The 23,667-nt window shown below is 34.8% G+C and overlaps 3 protein-coding genes across 3 annotated transcripts; 2 read left to right on the top strand and 1 right to left on the bottom strand.

The window, feature by feature from the left end:
• The first annotated feature begins 675 nt into the window (after positions 1 to 675).
• On the top strand, positions 676 to 3,355 carry LOC140832735 (subtilisin-like protease SBT3). The gene has a single exon (XM_073196900.1). It carries the CDS (start codon positions 830 to 832, stop codon positions 3,188 to 3,190), a length of 2,361 nt encoding a protein of 786 aa, XP_073053001.1. The 5' UTR covers positions 676 to 829; the 3' UTR covers positions 3,191 to 3,355.
• A 7,290-nt stretch (positions 3,356 to 10,645) lies between these two features.
• Positions 10,646 to 13,297, top strand: LOC140832737 (subtilisin-like protease SBT3). The gene has a single exon (XM_073196902.1). It carries the CDS (start codon positions 10,715 to 10,717, stop codon positions 13,052 to 13,054), a length of 2,340 nt encoding a protein of 779 aa, XP_073053003.1. The 5' UTR covers positions 10,646 to 10,714; the 3' UTR covers positions 13,055 to 13,297.
• Positions 13,298 to 18,874: 5,577 nt separating this feature from the next.
• Positions 18,875 to 19,586, bottom strand: LOC140832738 (ethylene-responsive transcription factor ERF008-like). The gene has a single exon (XM_073196903.1). It carries the CDS (start codon positions 19,407 to 19,409, stop codon positions 18,966 to 18,968), a length of 444 nt encoding a protein of 147 aa, XP_073053004.1. The 5' UTR covers positions 19,410 to 19,586; the 3' UTR covers positions 18,875 to 18,965.
• Positions 19,587 to 23,667: the final 4,081 nt, after the last annotated feature.

Raw genomic sequence — 23,667 nt, forward strand, 5'->3', positions numbered from 1 at the left:
TCGTCCTGGATTATATAGCCTGTCGAGAAATAGACAAATTCAACCTCAATTGTCCTTTCGTACAAGTGAAAAATTATAAATTACAAATATCATGAATATAAGATTGATAAATATATGTATTCTATCACATTCATAATATTTTTAAATCATAATTGGATTACGGGTCTCAACTATCTTCTGCTTGTAATAAAAAAAAATTTACATGATCAATCATCCCAAGTTTCTTGAACAAGACATCACAGGCCATGGATATTTTCGTATGCTTCAAGGGCCCGATTGCGTGGAAGAATCCATCACAATAACCACAAAAGATTGGTTTTGGTCTTATATTTTTTATTTTTTTATAATTTTGTTTTCTCTTGATTGTCGATTCCAAAAATAAAAAATAAAAAATTGTTGGATTTACCCAGTTTCTCGATAGAGTAGGTCTCATGTGAGATCGTCTCAAGGATCATAATCTGTGAGACGGATCAACCCTACTCATATTCACAACAAAAAGTAATATTCTTAGCATAAAAATAATATTTTTTTATGGGTGACCCAAATAAGATATTCGTCTCACAAATACGATCTGTGAGACCGTCTCACACAAGTTTTTGACTTCTCCATAATAGAATTGAATATATATACCTACTCATCTTCTGAATTAGGACCTTTCAATTTATGGGAGTTTATTAGACAGACAGATCCGAAGATAAGATGGAGCCATCTCTTTTATTTCAATACGAACGTCGGCACAATTCAAATCACAATGTTTTTTCTTTTCGTAAATTGCTAATATGATTAATTGAAGTAGAATATTCCACACCAAGTTAAAGTATAGCATTCCATGTTTATTAATGGCATGAAAGTTTGCATTACGCTCGAGAAGAGAATGGAACTCCCTCTTACAGTTTCTCTGATTCTTATCTCATGGTTTCTTTTATTATCTCATCAAGTTCATCAATCTGCGGCACAAAGATCTACATACATTGTCCATATGGACAAATCCTCCATGCCGAAGGCATTTGCCAGTCACCATTATTGGTATTCTTCCATACTTGAATCTGTGAAATCGGAGAGCTCGACATCATCGGACGGGCACAAACTTGGGCCGAAGCTAGTATATGCATACGACAATGCGTTTCACGGATTCAGTGCAGTGGTGTCGAAAGACGAATTGAAGGCTTTGAAGAAGTCGCCTGGATTCCTTTCGGCTTATGAAGATGGTATTGTCACGCCAGACACCACGCATTCCTATAAATTCCTCTCTCTCAACACTGTTTCCGGGCTTTGGCCTGCATCTGAGTATGGGAAGGATGTTATCATTGGTGTCGTTGACAGTGGCGTTTGGCCTGAAAGTCCGAGTTTTAAAGACGATGGGATGACTGAGATTCCAGCAAGATGGAAGGGAAAATGTCAAGAAGGTGAAGAATTCAATTCATCTTTGTGTAACAAAAAACTCATCGGAGCAAAATATTTCAATGCTGGAGTTCGAGCTTCGGATCCCGGAGTGACGATAACTATGAATTCTGCAAGAGATACTAGCGGTCACGGCACGCATTGTGCGTCTACTGCCGCTGGAAACTACGTGGAAGGTGTCTCATATTTTGGGTATGCTCCAGGGACAGCAAGGGGTGTAGCCCCACGGGCAAGATTGGCAGTTTACAAGGTCCTCTGGAACGAAGGGAGTTTCGAGTCGGACGCATTGGCAGGCATCGATCAAGCAGTGGCGGATGGTGTTGATGTAATATCGATTTCTTTGAGTTACCGAAGGAATGATGTGTACGAAGACCCTCTTGCGATAGCGGGGTTTGGTGCGAGGGAGAAGGGGATTATTGTATCCGTCTCGGCAGGGAATCGAGGCTCTAGTATCGCGAGCCTGTTGGGGGGGATCCCGTGGGCTATTATGGTTGCTTCGGGCACGATTGATCGATGGTTCGCAGGGATTATAACATTGGGAAATGGGAAAACCATTACAGGATGGAGCACATTTCCCGGAAGAGCTTCTGTTAGGAACGTGCCCATCATTTACAACAAGACGTTATCTGCCTGCAACTCGACGGCGCTGTTCGCAGAAGTCCCTTTCCAAGCAATCATTATATGCAATCAAACCCACCAAAATGCTGAATTTTCCAGCATGATTAGCTACTTAACAGATTCCAATATCCCAGCAGCAATCATCATTTCCGAAGATCCACGTGCGTTTCGATCCACTACGATTCCACATCCAGCTGTAGTCATCAGCCCGAGTCAAGCCACCATAGATTTCATCAAATACGCGTCAAACAGTTCTGGTACACAAATAGCAACAATCGATTTCCAAAAAACAATACTGGGTACTGAGCCTAGAGCAGCTCCAGCCGTGTCAGATTTCTCATCGAGAGGCCCCGCTCGTAGCTTTCAGGGGATCTTGAAGCCTGACATAATGGCACCTGGAACATTAATTTTGGCTGCTTATAACCCTCACGTTGGCAGAACAAGAATTGGGAAAGGAATATTTCTAGAGAGCGATTACACACTTTTATCGGGCACATCAATGTCCTGCCCACATATTTCCGGCATAGCTGCGCTTCTCAAAGCTGTGCACCCGGAATGGAGCCCTGCCGCGATTCAATCCGCCATGATGACCACTGCAAGTCAACTCGACAACACAAAACAACTAATAAAAGACGCGGGTTTAAATTATAACGTCGCAACACCTCTAGCCATGGGAGCCGGACACGTCGACCCGAATGGAGCACTTGATCCAGGCCTGATTTACGATGCCACCCCACAAGACTTCGCCAACCTAGTCTGCGCAATGAATTTCACTCGCGAGCAAACGCAAACCATCATAAGATCAGGATACAACTGCTCGAACCCATCGATGGATTTGAATTACCCATCCTTTATAGCTCTGTATAACTTTGACGAAAGGGACATTCCATTAACACGGAAGTTTCAGAGGACTGTTACGAACGTGGGAGACGGAGCATCCACCTATAGAGTTAAGCTTGAAACCCCTGCTGGTTCCACTGTCAAAATTTCCCCCAAGGTTTTAGTGTTCCAGAAGAAATATGAGAAGCGAAGCTATTCTTTGACGATCCGATACAGGAGTGATAAAGATTTTAACGAGAAAGCGGGTTCGGTTACTTGGGTTGATGACAGTGGGAAGTATACAGTGAGGAGTCCCCTTGTCGTGTCTCCAGGGTGGGACAATTTCCACTAATAGTTCATGTTATTACATAACGATGCGATCGATTTGAATCTCTGGTCGTAAAAAATTTCAGATGTTAGAATAATGATCGATGGACTTTTCCTTGATCTGTATGTAAGTTGATTGTTAGAATAATGATCGATGAACTTTGCCATGATCAAGTTGAATTGTTTGTATGGTTTTGCTTCCGATTCTTTCTTTTTTTGAATTTTAGTTGATCTCAAACTGTGACCATAATGTTATTTGTTGCACATGAGTAAGCGTTCTTAGGGCATCCGCATCCGTTCGAATTAATCCATGTTAATAACTCTCCATCTCATCAAAAATTATGGGGTCCACGAGCCACATATTCATTACATTAACACTTTCCCATTATTAACACACACGACATTCATTTAATATTAACTTTCATTATTTATGAGTCCCACTGTCCACTTACTCATTTTTTTTATTTTTAATTATTTCAATATCTTTCTAATATTTTTAAATTTTTACAACAAATATTACTAAAAATAAATAGTATTATTATTTTAAAAATAACTTAATTCCAATATTCATTAAAATATTATTAAGAAATGAAAAAAAGTTGTACTCTTTTATTTAAAATATTACTTAAAAAATGGAAAAACAACTGTTTAAATCAAACATTTTGAAATTTGTAATAAACTGACTTCACTAATTGTTGTTGTACTCTGTCCAAATATGCTCAACTAAGTCGGCACGAAGTTGGTGATGTACTTGAGAGTCACGTACTTCGGAATTTCTACGGAGATAATCATGAAATCCTCGGTTTGAGCCTTGGACAAGTTGTGCGGGTTCGTCACCTTCGTCGTTAGACCAATTAGTCACGTTACACCCCTCATCCTCAACAATCATGTTGTGCAAAATAATGCATGTTAACATAATATATTTTAATTTTTTTCTGTACCAATAACGAGCTCGACCTCTAACAATCGCCCATCTAGATTGGAGCACTCCAAATGCCCATTCAACATCTTTTCTTGCAGACTCTTGTCTTTCCTTAAACAATCTCCTTTTAGGATCCTCCGGACAAGGAAAAGCCTTAACGAAAGTAGCTCATTCCGGATATATTCCATCTGTTAGATAGTAACCCTTCGTATAATGAGTACCATTAACTGTGAAATTGATCTCCGGGGCATTTCCTTGCAAGATATTGTTGAATATGGAAGATTCGTACAACACGTTAATATCATTACGTGAACCCGCGACCCCGAAGAATGCGTGCCATATCCACAGATCTTGAGATGCGACTGCTTCAAGTACGATTGTCGGCGACCCATGGCCTCTGGTAAACTGCCCTTTCCAAGCAACTGGACAATTTTTCCACTGCCAGTGCATACAATCAAGGCTACCCAACATACCAGGGAATTTGTGTTTCTCTTCGTGCATTTGAAGAAGACGTTGAATATTATCAGCATTCGACCTTCTCAGGTATCGATCACCAAATATTTCAACCACATTTTGGCAGAATTTGAAAATACACTTGATGTCAGTTGATTCCCCCATACGTAGGTACTCATCAAGATGGTCGGCAGGGACTCCATAAGCCAATTGTCGTATAGCAGCTGTGCATTTTTGTAGTGGTGACAATCCTTTCCTTCTAGCAGCATCGTTCCTCAGTTGAAAATACATTGAATTGGCCTCAAGTGCATTCACAATGTGAAGGAATAACTCTCTTCGCATACGAAATCTTCTTCGAAATATATGATCTTGATACACTGGGCTGGCGGACAAATAATCATTGACAAGCCGCAAGTGACCGGCTTCACGATTTCTTTGGATGAACCTTCTTCTTCGTCGAATCTCGTTACTACTTTCAGAAGATTCATGTATTTTTCTGCTTAGTTCAAGCATGCATAACATCATTTCTTCTCCCGGATCATAAATTTCGTCATTAACTTCAACTTGTACTTCGTCTTCGCTTGTTGGGCTAGAGCTGGAGTTCGAGCTTGAGCTGCTCGAAGAATGAGACATTGTATACAAATAAGGATTAACGAAATAAATATTGAACCTACAAATAGAAGTATGAGAATGGTAGAGAATATATATTGAGTGTGGTTAATGAGTAGAAATGTGTTGGTTGAATGAATAAATTTGTAGAAATTGATTTATATTTATAGTGCTTTTTTGTTATTATTATATTTAACTAACCGTTATAGTTTGTATTTTATAATATTACATACAAACTAGCCGTTATGGTTTGTTAAATATGATATGTAGTATTTAATTTTCAAAAGAGCCGTTGGTGAATTATGTTAGCGACGGATTTTCAAAAAAGGTCGCTATTTGCGACGGTTTTTAAAAAACGGTCGCAAATAGCGACTTTTTTTAAAAAAAATTCGAAAGTAGCAACGCTTTTGATGTTGCGACGGTTTTTCGAAAACCGTCGCAAATTGCGAAATAATACCGTTCATTCTGATGAATTTCTTGGCTGTCATGTCAGCCAAGATTAATAATTCATGCACCCACATTGGTGCATGAACATTAATGGGCGTTAATAACACCCATTAATGCACCAATGTGGGTGCCCTTAATGATAACACCAAGTTTTCATGCAATTGTGTTACGAGATGTAGAAACACTACCCCAAAAAAAACCTTAAAGACAAACGTTGTCTACATAATTAGAAAAACGTCGTTAAAAGCACTGCTGTTAAAAGTCTGTCCAATGACTAACTCATTAAAAACATTGTCTTTTTTAGCAAAGATAACATTTTCGCAACACATAAAAAACGTTGTCTTTGCTAAAAAAAATGACATTATTCATTGTTATTGAACGGACATTTAACAACTATATTTTAACCACGTTTTTTTAGCCACATAGACAACGCATTAAAAGAGTAGTCTTTTATATTTAAATTTTTTTGGGTTTATACCTATTTTAATCAAAATATTAATTATAACTGCTATTTTGAATAACTGTCCTAATCAGTTATGGTTAAAGATCAGATTTTTTCGACACTAACTCGACGAGCTCGACTCAAAACCAGACCGACCCATCACCAGGTCTAGCTGCACATGTTCTTTTATGAGGTTTACCACACAAACGGATTGGAAGATGAAATGGGGCCATAACTTTTATTTCACTACGGATCGGGCATCATTTAGATCATAATGCGTCGTATTTTCTTCAATATTGCTACAAAGTTGACTGGAAAAGAATATTCCACACCAAGTTGAAATTTCTTCTTACACATTTATTAATTGTCTGAAAGTTTGCATTACACTCAAGAAGATAATGGAACTCCCATATATTTTTTCTCTTAAAGGACATCAATTTAAACTATGGTGACATGTAAAAAATAAAATGTTATTTAAAAACAAAATTGATTTATTTGGTTTAAATTTTAATAAAATGGTTAAAGATTCGTGTGACCGTCTCACAAAAGACCTACTCAATAATGAAATATTTTTATATGGATATTGTGAGAACCCGAATTTCCAGCAAAAGCATTTCAGTAAGCAATGCAAAATTTCCAGCAGAAGATAATATTCAGAAGCTGGTATTTTTCCAACAGACATGTGTTTTCCATTTCAGTAAGCAATGCAAAATTTCCAGCAGAAGATAATATTCAGAAGCTGGTATTTTTCCAGCAGACATGTGTTTTCCAGCAGCAGCAGTAGAAGAACGAGAAATCAGCAGCAGCAGAAGAGCGAGAAAGAAGCAGCAGACAGTTACTGATTCAGCTTAGACTTGTAACTGAAGCATTAAAATGGAATCAAGGCTGTTAACTGCAGATCATGACCATTAATAGGGGGCTTAACAGTCAGAATTTCACCTATAAATATCACTCTCAAACACCTGAATTGGTTTACCAAAACCTTGAGTTATCACCTGAAATTAGAGCTAAGAGAGTGCATTTTCGAAGCTGTAAAATCCAGTAGCGAGGCAAGCAGATTTCAGTAGACTTCAACCGAAACTCTAGCAATTTACAGTAAGTGGGCTTATGTATAAATATCTTGAAATTCGTTTGATAATTCTGTTTTAAAGTTCAGTTTCTGTATGATTTCTGATATATGATTTTGAAGCACTGAAACTCTCTAGTGAACTAATGGTAGGAATATATATTCTGAACATTTCTGAATTCTGATTCTGATTCTGGCCTCACCCCTTAGAGGAGAGAACATATAGGGGACTGATATCAGTTTAGCCATGAAATTCACTAACGTGCTCAGTGCTTAATAATTCTGAATTCTGTTCTGTAATTTCTGAATTCTGATTATTGTTCTGAAAACAAGAGTTCTCTGTATATTATCGTATTACTGTTTCCGTTGAAAACGATTTCGAAACTGGGAGTTACTCCCGCCCCCGCTTACTGAGTGACAATCATATCACTCACCCACCAAACCCGTCTCAGATAAAAACGAGGAAGAGTTGATAGAAGAAGAGGAGCAACGTCAGTTTTGGTGCTGGTGATGAAGATCGTTGTTATCAGTTCTTATTTATGTTTATTTCGCTGCATTTGTTAAGACGATGTTGTAATTGGTTTTACATTTCCGCTGTAAAACATTATTATTGAGTTGTATCAGACAATGAATATTCAGTATTATGAATAAAAGACTGGTTTTTCTGAAATTTTGTACTTCTGAGGCTTGTTGTTTTCGAATGTAAATTTGAGAGCAACGCCGGTATCAACCAACCTCCGTCCCGGGGCGTGACAGATATATTATATCCATTGATGATTGTTCGATCAATGAGATGCTCGAAAGATCTTTGATATTGAATTATCATATATAAATATTAATTAAAGATAATGTGATCAGTCTTTTCATAAAAGCATTTTCGATATCATATTTTGAGAAAGTAGCATGCAAGATCGGGCCACGATTATAGATTTCAAGTGACTCTTGTAACATGAGTAATTCAAACTTTACTATTTATGACTTTTTTATGGTTTTTCTCAAACGTTATTTATTTCTTAACCAGATTTTTAATGATTAACAAGATTTTTAATGAGTTTGCAAGAAACAAGAATTGCTGTAAGAATCCTACAAACTACCAACAACTAATTATGATAGTCTTATGACTATAATAGAAGATAAAAATGTTTGCATTGCACAATCAAAAGAAGAATATACTAAAAGAGATAAAACAAAGCATAATTCGTCAAAGTTTTTCTACACACGTGAACTTCAAAAGAAATGTGAAATTGATAACCAGAAAATTCATTCTAACGACCACGTAGCTGCTTAATTCACAAAAGCATTACCGTCATTGACACTCAAGAAATTGGTGCATAGGATAGAGATAGATCAATCAAAGTACATTCGATGGTTGAATTAATGGGAAATATTTATTGTTGTACTCATTTTCCTCCATTCATGTTTTTCTCATGGAGTTTTACTAACAAGATTTTAACGAAACGACATTGAATTCTTCATAAATCACCTAAGAGTGGGTGTTATACACATACATATGATTATTGATTTTATACATAATTATATTCAGTTATTAATATTGATCATTCCACATAAATGTAGATTATCTTTTCACAAAAAGTTTAATAAATTATTAGCTGTTGAAAAATAAAAGTATAATGATAGAGTCACTAAAAAGAGTGAGTCTCATGTGAGATCGTCTCACGGATCTTAATCAGTGAGACGAGTCAACTCTACTCATATTCACAATAAAAAGTAATACTCTTAGCACATAAAAAATAAGACAAAAACTTGTGTGAGACGGTCTTACGGGTCGTATTTGTGAGATGGATCTCTTATTTGGGTTATCCATGAAAAAATATTATTTTTTATGCTAAGAGTATTACTTTTTATTGTGAATATGGGTAGGGTTGACCCGTCTCACGGATTAATATCCGTGAGACGGTCTCACATGAGACACACTCAAAAAATAATATTTTTTCATGGATGACCCAAATAAGATATCCGTCTCACAAAATATGACCCGTGAGATCGTCTCACACAAGTTTTTACCCATGCCAATTTTCCCAATTAAGTACAAGTGATTACTCCGCAACTTTATCGTAGACAACATTATCTTGTATGCTTGTTAGATGTGACGGGATGTTTTGCTATGCTTGTTAGATGTGACGGGATGTTTAGCAAAATACATTGCAATAAAAATGAAATTGTTTAACAATGACTGCGTCTATAACAAAATAATACTTACATTTTGTTAATAAAATCGAAAACCCGAAGATAAATTGTTGAAAGTATGATAATGATCAAAATGACGGCACCTGTTTCCAGGGATGTAGCCAAGAAATATTTTGATCTTGGGTTGAATGAATCAATAAACAACCAAGATCTCTCATATGAATCTCACTCCCCTCGGTATCCATTTGTTGGAGATGAAGCTTTTTGTGTAGAGAGAAACCCCTGTGAGACGCTATGAAATATGCTCAAAGAGATGGACTAAAAGATGCACTGAAAAATTTACTAAGTTGAAAATATAAAGCTAAGATTTAATATATAAAAACCCAATCCATATTATTAGATTGGTCCAAAAAAATAGCTTGGGCTAGAGCCCACCCCAGTTTTTGTGGTGGCTCCGTGTTTCAATCCAATCACACCATGACAGAAAATTGTAATTTATAAGTTTATTTTCGATTTTGGTGATCTGTATTGTAAAATTTTAGTTTGATCTGCTAATAGTTTTTTGGAAATTTTAGACTTTTTTTTCGACTTGACGGTAATATGTGTAGTAGTACTAGGGGTGATCAAATTTTTTTATTAACCGCCCGAACCGCCCGAACCGAATTGCACCGCACCGTTTTTCATAATATTTAAAAAAAACCGCGATTAAAAATAGTAATCGTAAACCGCACCGCATACGTGGTTCGGTTATTTTTTTTGCCAAAAACCGTACCAAACCGCACCGCCTAAACCGCTTTCCATAATATTTGGCCTAGAATTATAATGATTTGTAAACACTATATTCAAATTAAGAAGTTGTCATTCATTAAATCTCAACTTTCTTCAAAATTATTATTTTTACAAATAAAACTTATCTTCTTCTTAATTATTCTTCATATTAATATTTTATTAGATTATTTATTTCTTTTGCTATAACATTTAGTTTGAAGTTTGAAAGTAGAAAAATGATAAAGTAGTATAAATGTCATTTTTGTTGTAAGTATGTTGTGTTAAATTATTAACTTAGTTTTAAATCTTGATTATTGTTTTATCTATTTTTATCTTTATATGCTTTGAACTATAATTTATATTTGAAGACACTATATTGTTGTTATTTTCAAATAAATTAAAATATATGTTCTAATATTTTTCATTAAAAAAACCGTAAACCGACCGCAACCGCTAAAAACCGCTAAAAACCGTAATACTAATTCTTCATGTAAAACCGCGATTATTTTTTCAAAATACTAACCGACCGCATATGGCAATTCGTTTGAATTTTTTTAAAAAACCGCAAAACCGCACCGTGATCACCCCTAAGTAGTACCAATAACAAACATATAGTTCAAAAATACAATTTTTGTCTTGATACTTTTCAGACCAATAATTGAGCTGAAAAGCACGAAAGCGGTGGCCTGTGTCCATGTTTCAAATACATATGTATCTCACACTCGGAAACAAATTGAAAATGGCTGACACGGAAGCTCTTTCCATGTATCTATTCTTGTGGATTATTCTGTCCAAACAGGTTCCGAATGCTTCAGCGGAAAGATCTTCATATATTGTACATATGGATAAATCCTACATGCCTAAAGCATTTACCAGTCACCATTTTTGGTATTCTTCCACACTTGATTCCATAAAATCCGTGACCCATACATCAACGGGCAGCCGAAAACTCGGGCCGAAGCTCATTTACACCTACGACAATGCCGTCCACGGATTCAGTGCAGTTCTGTCGGAAGAAGAAATCCAAGCTTTACAAAAATCCCCTGGGTTCCTCTTGGCTTATCGCGATGGTTCTGTTACTGTCGATACGACACATACCTACAAATATCTCTCCCTCAACACCGCTGCGGGTCTGTGGCCAGCTTCCCAATATGGCAAAGATGTGATCATTGGTGTTGTGGATACCGGTATATGGCCTGAAAGCCCGAGCTTCAAAGATGATGGGATGACGGAAATTCCTGAAAGATGGAAGGGAATTTGCCAAGAAGGGGATGCATTCAATTCATCATTATGCAACAAGAAAATTATCGGAGCAAGATATTTCAACAAAGGGGCTCGAGCGGCGAATCCCGACATCCAGATATCTGTGAATTCTGCGAGAGACACCGACGGTCACGGCACACATGTGGCGTCCATAGCCACTGGAAACTATGTAGATGGAGTTACTTTTTTTGGATACGCCCCCGGGACTGCTAGAGGGGTAGCTCCGCGCGCTAGGCTGGCCATTTACAAGGTCCTGTGGGCTGGAGCGTCTCAACAATCCGATATACTGGCTGGAATCGACCAAGCAGTGGCTGACGGAGTTGATATTCTCTCAGTATCTATAAGTACTAGAAGAATTGAGTTGTACGAGAATTTTCTTGCCATAGCAAGCTTCGGTGCCAGGGAGAAGGGAGTTTTAGTCTCCGTCTCGGCCGGGAATCGTGGCCCGGAAACCGCATCTCTGCTACAAGGGTACCCTTGGGCTACTGTGGTTGCATCCGGGACCGTTGATCGGTGGTTTTCAGGGACCCTGACTTTGGGGAATGGACAAAAAATTGCGGGCTGGACCACCTTCCCGGCTAGGCCGGTAATCAAGAAATTGCCTCTCGTTTATAACAGAACCCTTTCTACTTGCGATTCGTCTGAATTACTGGCGGAAGCACCGGGTAACAGCATCATCATATGCAATGTCACTGGTCAGGTTTATGGTTTCTCATCCTTGATGGATTATCTAAGCAAAACGAATGTGAAAGCGGTTATTATCATTTCTGATGAAACTGGTTATCTTCGTTCCAGTTCATTCCCCCACCTTGGAGTGGTAATCACCTCAAAAGAATCCGTTGATGTGATTCGTTACGCCTCCAAAACTGCAAAACCCATAGCCAGCATCGATTTCCAGCAAACAATTCTTGGTACTAAGCCGAGACCGGCTCCAGCCTTATCAGAAGATTCTTCACGAGGCCCGGCCCAGAATTATCAGTACATCTTGAAACCCGACATAATGGCGCCGGGAGTGTTAATCTTAGCAGCCTACAATCCTCGAAATCCAAGTGCCAAAATTAACAACACTGAACTAACAAGTGATTACACTCTCTTGTCTGGCACATCGATGGCTTGCCCGCATGTTTCAGGTACTGCGGCTCTTCTTAAGGCCGCCCACCCTAAATGGAGTCCTTCCGCAATCCAATCCGCCATGATGACAACAGCAAATCCACTTGATAATACTAACCAACCCATCAAGGATATGGCCACTAACTTTAAATTTGATGCCGACCCCCTAGGAATCGGTGCAGGGCAAGTTGACCCGAACCGAGCTCTTGATCCAGGCCTCATTTACGACGCCACACCACAAGATTTTGTTGATCTTGTCTGCTCGATGAACTTCACTCTGGAGCAAACAAAAGCCATCGTAGGATCAAGCTACAATTGCTCGAACCCCTCATCCGACATGAATTACCCATCTTTTATAGCTATATACAGCGAAGAAGAAAGGGAAAAGATTGTAACCCGGAGATTTCCAAGGACTGTGACAAACGTAGGAGATGGGGCAGCCACATACAAAGCCAAGGTAGAAACACCGAACGGGACTACGATCAGAGTTTCGCCAAGGATTTTAGCGTTCAGAAAGAAATATGAAAAGCTGAGTTATTCTTTAACGATTCGGTACAGGGGAGTGTCTGGATATGGATCGATCACTTGGGTAGAAGAGAATGGAAATCACACTGTGAGGAGTCCCATTGAGGTGTCTCCAGGTCTTGATTTGCTGGTTTGATCCTTTCGTGTGCAAGTTTAAGTGGTGCTGTAATAATCCTGAAATCACTTTCAGAAAATGTTTTGTGAAAATTATACGGGAAATTTGGCTTCAGTCCCCAGCCGCCTTTTTTCTTTGTTTTCAGTCCCTAGGTACTTTTTTAGTACCACATTTCCACATGAAGTGTACCACATTTCCACATGAAGTGTACCACATTTTGTATGAAATAGTACCACAATTTTGTGGGTAGGGAGTGAATGCAAAGAAATATTATGATTGGGGATTTTTAAATAACTTCCCCAAAATTATACAAGTGAATAACAAAAAAATCTACGAAAATTTTAAATGAAAGTATTTAATAAAATCAAAATAAATAAATAAATTAATTAATTAAAATTAGATTTTTTAAACATATATATTATATTTGAGAAAAAAAAATTATTCTAAAAAATTATTATAAATAATCTAAAAATTAATCTACATAACTAAATAAATTTATAATATATTAAATACATAAAAATATAAGATAAATTCATAAATAAAATAAGAATATATAAAAATTAAAGAAAGTGTCTAAATATTATATTTATCAATAGAAAATATTTATCACTAATTAAATTTAATAAAAAAAATGTCATCAAGATATGTCAATACTTGGCTATGGATAGCGATTTATCACATCTCACTTTGGCTATAAAAGGACCTCTTGTGGCATTTTATCACACAAAATCCTCTTAAATTTATGGCTTGAAAGGAAGTTCGGAGAAAATTGAGTCGTGAGCAAAAATAGTGAAAATAGCAAGTCATCTCCAAATATTTCGAAAAATTTGCACAACACTCATTTACTACCCAGAAACACTTTGGATAAGATGGTGTATCAAGATCATCAAATTTCGAAAATCGATTGAAACCGTGAAGAATATTTCTGGAAATTTCCAAAAAAAAAACACACACAATTATAGGTTAATAGTTCAAGCTCCTAATATTCGTTCTTCTTTAATGAATTTTCCTTCGGTTTTAAATAAAAGTTGTTAAAAATATTTTGTAGTTTACAAATGTGTCAGCCGATGATTCCGGCGTCAACGGAAATATTGTTTTAGGTCATCCGAAACAAGCTTGGCAATCATTATAGTTTTTCCAAATATGCTATTGATTCGGTTCAAATTTGAAAAGTATAAAATATAAAAATTGTAGATCGAACCAAGACCATTCCGGTGTAAAACTTCCAGCCCCTCTACGATGGTCGGGATTTCGACGAGTTTTAGGCATTTTTTGGAAGTTTGGTAATTTTTGGACATGTAGTTTAAATAATATGAATGTTTAAAGCTTTAATCAAAACTTATTCATTTAGTCATTCAATCAGTGATAGTCGATCGATAACAAGTCAAGAACCAATAAATCCAGAAATTCAAATATGCAATACAATATGACCAATAAATTATAAAATGCACAATATGATGCAATAGATGAATTGATAATTAGTTTATAAATTTTACTATACATTCTAGGCAAAATATCAAAGTCTATTATTGAAAAACTGGTAGGAAAAACCTCACGGTAGAAACCATACAATAGAAATCATTACGTTGGTAGCTTACTTTTCATTTTAATTTCAATTCTGAACCAAGATAATTTCTTATAAATATAATTTGACTTATTTTACATTGGTTAAGATCGATAGTAGGTGTTGAAACTTTTAATTTTTTTTTTTACAAAACTTGTACCGACAACGGTCTATGTACTAGAATTCTAATCCATTGGACAACGCGACCCCAACCCGGAAAGTGAGTTCAGTGACCAACGGGATTAGAACATGGTATATAGTTCATCTGGACAACGTGATTGCGTTTCGGAAATGTGAGTTCAATTTGTCTTGTAAATGATCGATTGTACGGATAATACTTGAGTATGTGGGGAAAAGTGCTACACTGAGTGTTGATGGGAGACATATTTTTAGCCTATGTTGTTCATTGCGAAGTTCTAAACAGTCACTGTACATCACTTGACTGGATATTTTCACAACAATACATTACTACTGATACATTTCATTTCATATGGAATTACTGCACTGATATATTATTGTTTGATTTGTTAACTATATATAAGCCCAATGTTATTATCTCACTAAATTTTCAAATATTTAATCTCTATTTTTTTATATTTATTGTAAATTTCGTCTAATAGAATGAAAATTATGTAAATGATGGCTTATCAAGACTATAAATTTTCTGATAAATTTGTATTTTTGTTAGTTTTTGTAATATCAAAATTTATTATCACTTCCGCTACCATAAGTAAAAGTTAATAATAATGATATTACGATTCAAGAGCCCACAATTGTATGATTAGAAAATTTAACAGCGTGATCTTCAGCGATGTCATATGATAAATGAAAGTGTTAAAAATTTCGAAACTACGGCCTTAATTATTGTTAATTTTTAAAAATATAAATCATGATTTATCTGTTTTTAGAACTTCAAGAATATAGATAAAGATTAAGAAATAGTGTAGCAGTTCTCTGAAAATGCAAAAAACAGAGAATATATAAGATATGATAGTTACGAATGGATTACAAATTTACCAAAAATTGATTTTCATAGTCAATTTTATCAAATGAAAGAATAGAAATTGATACTCCTGTAAGAGCCTGGGTCATGAATGACCCGGGATATCAAATGGATTCCCAAATCAGGATCAATTTGCAGGATGGATTCTTCTGAAGGCGGGCAAGTGCAAGCTCGGACTCTACTCCCCGGGCAACCAGACGCCCGGGCTCTCATATAAAGTCCCGGGAGGTATTCTAACCGGGCCACCTCGAGAATTGAACCACACTCGAGTATGATTGATACATGCCGTCTAATCTGTCAGAACAACTTGGGCTTGGAGTGTCCTAGAAGTCATCAGAAGCTAGGGTATGGACAACCGACTTGCCATACTTAGTAGGTGGTACTGAAATCGAGGTACCTACCTCATTTTCTCCTATAAATAAGCAGGTATACTTCTCATTTGAAGGATCCCCCTCTCTGGTTCTCTCTGGAGAATTCACCCTTACGCATATGTTATCATACATATTTACACCAATAGCCTTTACTTTTATCTGAGCTACACTGGTTATCATCTTCACCTGCTGACTTAAGCATCGGAATGGCTACGTCGGAAACCCCTCCGGCGCCCATTCACGAGTTCATCTCCTTATTTGCAGGTCACAGTGGAAGCTATAGCTCACGGGTTCATCTACCTTTCTCATTTTCCTTAATAAATTATTGATCTGATCCGGTGGAGCACCCGACCCTGCTCGTCCATTTCGCCAGGATCTCATCAGAAATATATTTCTTTCTGATTACTTAGAAAAACAAATTCTAATATATTTTTCTAAAGGGTTGATGCTTGATAATATAATAATAATGATACGGATAATATATATATATATATATATATATATATATATATATATATATATATATATATATATATATATATATATAAGGCATTTAATAAATTGACTTCATGCTTTGAATATAGAGCTTCACTTCTTTTTCAAACAAGCGTGCTCTGTATATATATCATCAGGCTGGGGGAGACGAATCTTTACTTTGATTTCCCCTGTAATCAATTAATTTATTGGAGTGTTTATATTATGTTTTATATGTATATAGACGAACCATCATTGTGTCTGCTTCTTGAGTAGGTCTTTTTTTAAACGATCTCACATATCTTTATTCATGAGACGTGTCAACTTTGATCATATTTATAATAAAAAGTAAATTTTTTAATGGACGACACAAATATAATATTGTCTCACAAAATTGATTCGCGTGTTCGTTTCACAAAAGTTTGTATGCTTGAATCAGGGAGGAAAACCACAATTTATTTTTTCTTTAAATACACGACTGATGAGCCCGTGTTAATTTATTTTTAAACTTTCGGGTTATCTTGATAAAATTTGTGCTTAGCTAGATTCGAATATAATAGTTTTGTTAAAATTGGATATTGCATTCATATTCGATTCTATGTTACACCGAGAGTTGCATTGGCCCAGATAATTTTATGTGGGGGTCGTATATTTTGAAGTCATCCAACTATTATTATCCCTTCAATTTTTTTTAATTTTTTTTGTATATTCTTAATAATCTGCTCTCATCAAGACTACGGAAATGGAGTTAATTGAATTGGGTCGTGGAAGTATAAAAGAGACTTGCCATAAAATAAAGAGTGGGTTTCATGTGAGACTGTTTCACAGATCATAATCTGTGAGACGGACCAACCATACTCATATTCACAATAAAAAATAATAATCTTGGCATAAAAAGTAATACTTTTTCATGAGTAACCTAAATAAGATATCCGTCTCACAAATACGACTTATGAAACCATCTCACATAAGTTTTTACCTAAAATAAATTGCATGTGCTTCCTACTTCCGAATCTATTTAACTTGTTAGGCCGATCATGACTTCTTTCAATATTTTAAAAAATATCGAGTCTAGTTTTGTCGCAATTACGTGCATTGGACGACAACTTAGTAAATGAGCCGTTCATGTCAAATAATTCAACATCTTATTTCATGTTAAATTATTAATTTCTTATTTAATATTTTTTGTCGATTTATCGAAATACATTGATAATGTAATGCCCCGAGCCCGTGACTGCACAATGAACCTCTATAGCAACTATTTTTATTCGTCATCGCTTTACGAAAATGATTAACTCAAGTTGCTATAGAAGTCCATTGTAGCTCATTATAATCTGATTTTAACTCTATAATTTTTAAGATGTGGAAGAAGCATATCACATATAACATGATACTTGTGCTATAATATTTTGAAATCTCATGGAAGCCATTTCTTGTCTTTGTTATCTTTCGATAATGACGATCACTCTCAATCTTCTTCATTCTCCAGCTTTACAAGTTAATACTATAATATAATATATGAAGAATCCATATTTTCTTGGTACATAAGAAAATTTAGATTACAAAATCTTGTGTCATTGGATCTTTGCAGCTTTTCTGTGTGGATTTTTGCATTTATTAATGTTATTTGTGGTGTCCACCTGGAAGAAAAAAGCCAAGCTGGGGCACCCAAATGCCAAATCTCTCCAACCTTATCCTCCCTCTGAAATGAAACTCGCCCTCGCCGTTGATAATAATAAGAACATTTAAACAAAAAAATTGTATAACCTGCGCCTCCCTGTCAACTTATTATATTACAATTACAATTATGTTATGTTAAAGATTGAGCCTCGAACCTAACTCAATCTTAAAAACTTAATTTAAAAAAGAATAATGTTAAATTCTATATATGCAACTCAAATGGAATTTATCCGGCCGATGTGAGATAACTAACACAACCCTTTTACGCCCATAAATAAATATTTGGAGTGCGAAGTTTACAGATGACCCGACTATGGATAGAACGTGTGGCCTAACTATGGACATTCCAACATATAAAGGTAAAACTTGAGTTTTGATATCAAATTTAAATTGAGACTTGGACATAACTCAACTCAAAAAACTAACTCAATGAAGATGATTATCAGAGTTCATATATGCAACTCCTATTATGTGATACAACTAATATGTTATACTTGTATTTTTGTTTATAACAGTTAAAATGTTTATGAAATACGTAATAAATTTTAAATAATAAAGGAAAATACCATATGTATAAACTGCGTTATAAATTAGATTATAATATATATTTGAAATTATAAAATTATCCGTGTATTTTTTATTAGAGAAAAATATTTTCAAAAATTTATTGAAAATAGTTTCATAATTAACGTGTAACAAAATCTGAACATGTAGCAATTACCTATAATAAATTACAAAATTAAAAAAAAAACAAACAAAACAACTTAGCATTAATAGTGATAAATATTAAAGCACAATCATTTACATATAATAATGATAATAATAAAAATAACAGTAATTTTAACTATCCTCGGAATCGTCGGGGCTGGGGTATTCATTCAGGTCGGGCTTCTCGGAGACCGGGCCGGAGTCGGCGCGTGCATGGCCGGTGGCCTGGATGGCGTCGACGCTAGCTCCAACTTCAATGGCTTTCTTCCTTATGGTGGCGGCAGACAACTCCCCAGGCTCGTCACCATCTTTAACTATGTGTTCAGGGAAGTTCAGCCTCGCCGTAGGACCGCGGAGATAGAAAACCGCGGTGTCGTACGCACGAGCTGCCGCCACCGGGGAGTTGTAGGAGCCGAGCCAGATTCTTGATCTTTTGTTCGGCTCCCTAATCTCCGCCACCCATTTCCCCCATTTCCTCATCCGTATACCTCTGTAGGGCTTGTCTTGCTGCCTCCGCCTCCGCTTAGTCTCCCCAGTTGATGAACATGGTGACGAATTAATACAAGCTTCTTCCATAGTTAAAATCTAATGTCGAAGAAAATAGAACGAACCCTTTTGATTTCTTGGGATAGTTCTCTAAAAAATTTCGACCTTTTTTGTAAGGAAATTTGAGAAATAATATTAGCTTGAAAATGAGATTGACGACATCGACATGTTTGTGATAACGTCGTATGAGAAATAAATCGTAGAAAAACACTTGCTTTGAGGCTTCATACTCATATATATTATTTATCACACGGATGTGGACTGGTTTAGTGGACCGGTTGTCATAATAAAATATTATTGAAAAAAGAAAAAAAAAACACTTATATCCTTGAAAATTGAATGTTATATTATAAGTAAAATATGAACATAATTATGGATATACATGACAATATTATGATCCACAAAAAATGGATATAATTCGGTCTTGGTATTACTTATCGGCGTGGCTTTGTGCAGCCCGCCCTCGCATTATGAATGGTCCTACATTGTTAATAATTACGTTGTCTTGGTTATTATGATGTATCGATTTCTCATTTGTGGCCTTCCTTTATATATATAATATATATATATATATATATATACCTTTGATAAGGTGTTCGGGTTGGTGTAATAAGTGAAAGTTTGACCAATGATCTAGAGTTCGATTATCATGTTAATATTTTTTTGGACAAATTTTCTGTACAATGTTTGTCTATTACATTATACCTTACCTAGTGTGATTTACAAATTATAATGTTAATTTCAATGGGTTACCATGTGAATATGGAAGAATATATAGCATTGAAGAGATAAAGTGTACGTATATAGATAACGTACAGATTTAAATTTTAGACATTAATAAATGGGACATATAAAATAATCATAGTAGATTGAGAATGCAAAGAGGGACCAATTATTAAAAGTCGGGAATATAAACTTAATAATATATTCAATGAAAAAATCCTATCTTTCATTTATATTCGATTAAGAGTGGTACATCGTATCGTATTGTACCGTAACAAAAATTATATATCGTATACCGCATCGAAAATTACAATATGAACAAATTCATATCGATACCGTACCGAAATTTTCGGTATCGAAATTTGAATAAATATTATTAGCATACTGATTATATCGAAATTTTACGATATATCGATATTTTGATACGGTATTCTATATACCATTTTATACCCTTATATTTTTAAAATTTTATAAATTTATTGTTTTAAAAATTATATATTTTAAAAAAATTATATATTTTTTCAGTATTTTGATATTATAATATATACTGAAATTTTCAAATTATATATCGTTATCTTATCGTACAGAAATCTTCTGTATACCGAAAATTTGGTAAATAAGATATTTTTTCAGTACGGTAATCTGGATATACCGAAAATTGACATTTTTTTCCCCATTTCTATATATACCGAAGATTTGGTAAAATAAGATATTATTTCAGTACGGTAATCTCAATATATCGAAAATTCGACATTTTTTCCCATTTCTATAACCAACGGCATCACAGAAACTGCGTGTTGTACAACTTTTATTACAATTTAAACTTTTGCCTAAAATTCGGCTCTACTGCCGCTACGTTAAATTTAATGGACTGAGGTTACTACACAGTTCGGGACATATTCCATCGACATACTAACATCAACTTGTTTTCAAGATCCGATTTTCGAGCCTTGTAATAGAGATACAACTCATCTTTTCGGCATTCAATTTGCGCATCAAAGGACAATGGGAGACCTACAACTTGATGAAAACAATTAATTACCAAATTATTATTATTATTATTATTATTATTATTATTATTATTATTATTATTATATTGTGTTTTGACTGGGAATGTTATCATGTAATGCTGAAATGGACCACTTAGAACTGTCGATTCAAATTCGAGTTTAGTTTTGCTACACAAGCTCGCTCGATCAGTTAGCTAACTATCGTGCTCAACTCTCCCTCAAATTAAATTGTACGAGTTCGATTTTGAACTTTCTTTTTATCTTAAAAAAGTTGAAAATGACAATTTGTCACCGTAAAATAATATAAATATCAATGATACAGCTCAAATTTTTAAAATTTTGAAGCAGTCCAATAACTATATTTATGTATCTTTCTAAGCAGAAACAATTGTTACACCTCAATGTTCATTTTTGGATAATTTTATTCTTTGAATTCCATGAGAATTGAACACTTTATTGTTGCTCCGCTGTCAATTATAGGATCAGATAAGATATTAATATTATAAAATTGACTTATGAGACGGTTTTACATGAGTTTTTTTTTTTTTTTGGGTTTATTAGGTTTTCGAAGTTTTGTTTTTGTACACTCCTTCTCTTTGTTTTTAGTTCTAATATATGTAATGTTGATGTGATATCGAAAAATGTTGACTTGTCTGACGTAATGTTAGAAATTTGACCAAAATAGCTGAAAAGTAAAATTAGTAATTTTGAAAACTCAATAGACAAAACCCAAAATTTGACAAGATAATCAATCAAAAAAAGTATTTATTTAAAATAAATTTAAGTGGCCCTCTTGATGGAATCTTTTGGATTAATAAAAAAAGTTGAAATCCTTTTGTATTTTTTGAGTTGGGAAATTCATTTCTGCTCGAGTTGAAGTGTAAAAGAATTGAATTGAGTCGAATAATATAAAAAACATAAGGCCCAAATTCAGGTCGAAGTAGATATATTTGAGCTCGAGCTGAATTTGAAACTCGAAAATTTTAAAATATTTGATCCGAGTTCTATTCGAATCAGGTCTCGGGTCTGAGTTCGGCGCAAAAATTTCTAACATAGTTTGTAAACTATTCAAATTTTATTGCTCGAAAATATATATACAAAATGCTCGAAATCTAAATATTTAATATATGTTTATATTATATTAATAAAACATCCTGATTCATGGACCATCAAACAATATAGTTTGAGCTCGAGCTCGGAAAAAAATTCGAATAACATGTTCAAGTTCAACTAGAATCCGATAAACTCGACTAGAAATCAAATATTTTTCAAGTCGATTCGAAAAACTCATTCAGATCATTTACATCCAATTGCTTGACTCTAAGAAAAATGGGTTGAAGTCAATCAACACCGCGTATTATCTTCATCAGACTAATTCGGGTTTATTAAATTGTTTATTAAAAACATGACAAAAATGAGTCAAACTCGAAAAACATTAATTAATCATAACAAAGTTGCGGGGCATTGTAAAAATTAACTCTAATTAAATTAATTTGATAAAAAAAATATTTAGTCATAAAAAAGGTGCGGCGCATTTTAAAAATTAACTCTACTTAAATTTAAATTTTACAAAATAATCTCCATTATTAGATTAAAACCACTTTTTCTTATACTTTAATCGTGCGGCAAAAACTTACGTGATACAGTCTCAAAGATTGTATTTTGTGAGACGGATCTTTATTTGCGTCATCCATGAAAAAATATTATTTTTTATGCTAAAAGTATTACTTTTATTGTGAATATCGATAGAGTTGACATGTCTCACTAATAAATATTCGTGATACCGTCTCACGAGAGACCTACTCTAATAGTGTCTATTTTAACAAACAGATGTAATTTTTAAAAAAATTACATTTCACTAAGACTTCTTCCCTCATCTAATTAAATAAATTGTATATTATATGAGTAGTGATTGCCAAGGACGTAGCCAGGAAAAAAGATGAAACTGGGCTAAATAACGACGGCTCTTTCAAACACCGTCTCTGCGACGGTTAGTACTAAACCGTCGTAATTTTAGCGACGGATTTATTAAACCCGTCGCCAATCCATCCGTTTTTTTAATGTGGGCTATGGGCTAAAATTTTTAATAAATTCAAAGAATTTAGCGACGGATTTAGGAAAACCGTCGCTAATCCCACCATATTTTTTAATAGGTCCAAAAATCTAGCCTGAGCTAGAGCCTACCCCAACCTATGGGGTGGCTCCGTCCCTGGTGATTGCGACAAATGAAATTTAGGATTTTCAACTCGTATTTATTGATATATCCGGGGGCATAATATTTTTTTAAAGAAAAAAAATAACTCTATATTTTTTTATTTCAAACACGCGTTAATATCGAATTTTTGGAAAAGAATTTTTTCTTGTTTATGTGATAATATATACGCATATTGTCGACAAAACGTGTTACTTGACCTTTTGATAATGACTGACTCTATGCTTTTAATTAGACTGCAACTTAAAATTATTTTTAAAAATAAATTCAAATAACAAAAATTAAACAAATATTTTATTTGATTATTTTTTTTGAGTAAAGTCTTTTGTAAGACGATCTTACG

Source organism: Primulina eburnea, chromosome 5 (genome assembly GCF_022965805.1).
Source record: "Primulina eburnea isolate SZY01 chromosome 5, ASM2296580v1, whole genome shotgun sequence".
In the NCBI taxonomy this organism is placed as follows: domain Eukaryota; kingdom Viridiplantae; phylum Streptophyta; class Magnoliopsida; order Lamiales; family Gesneriaceae; genus Primulina; species Primulina eburnea.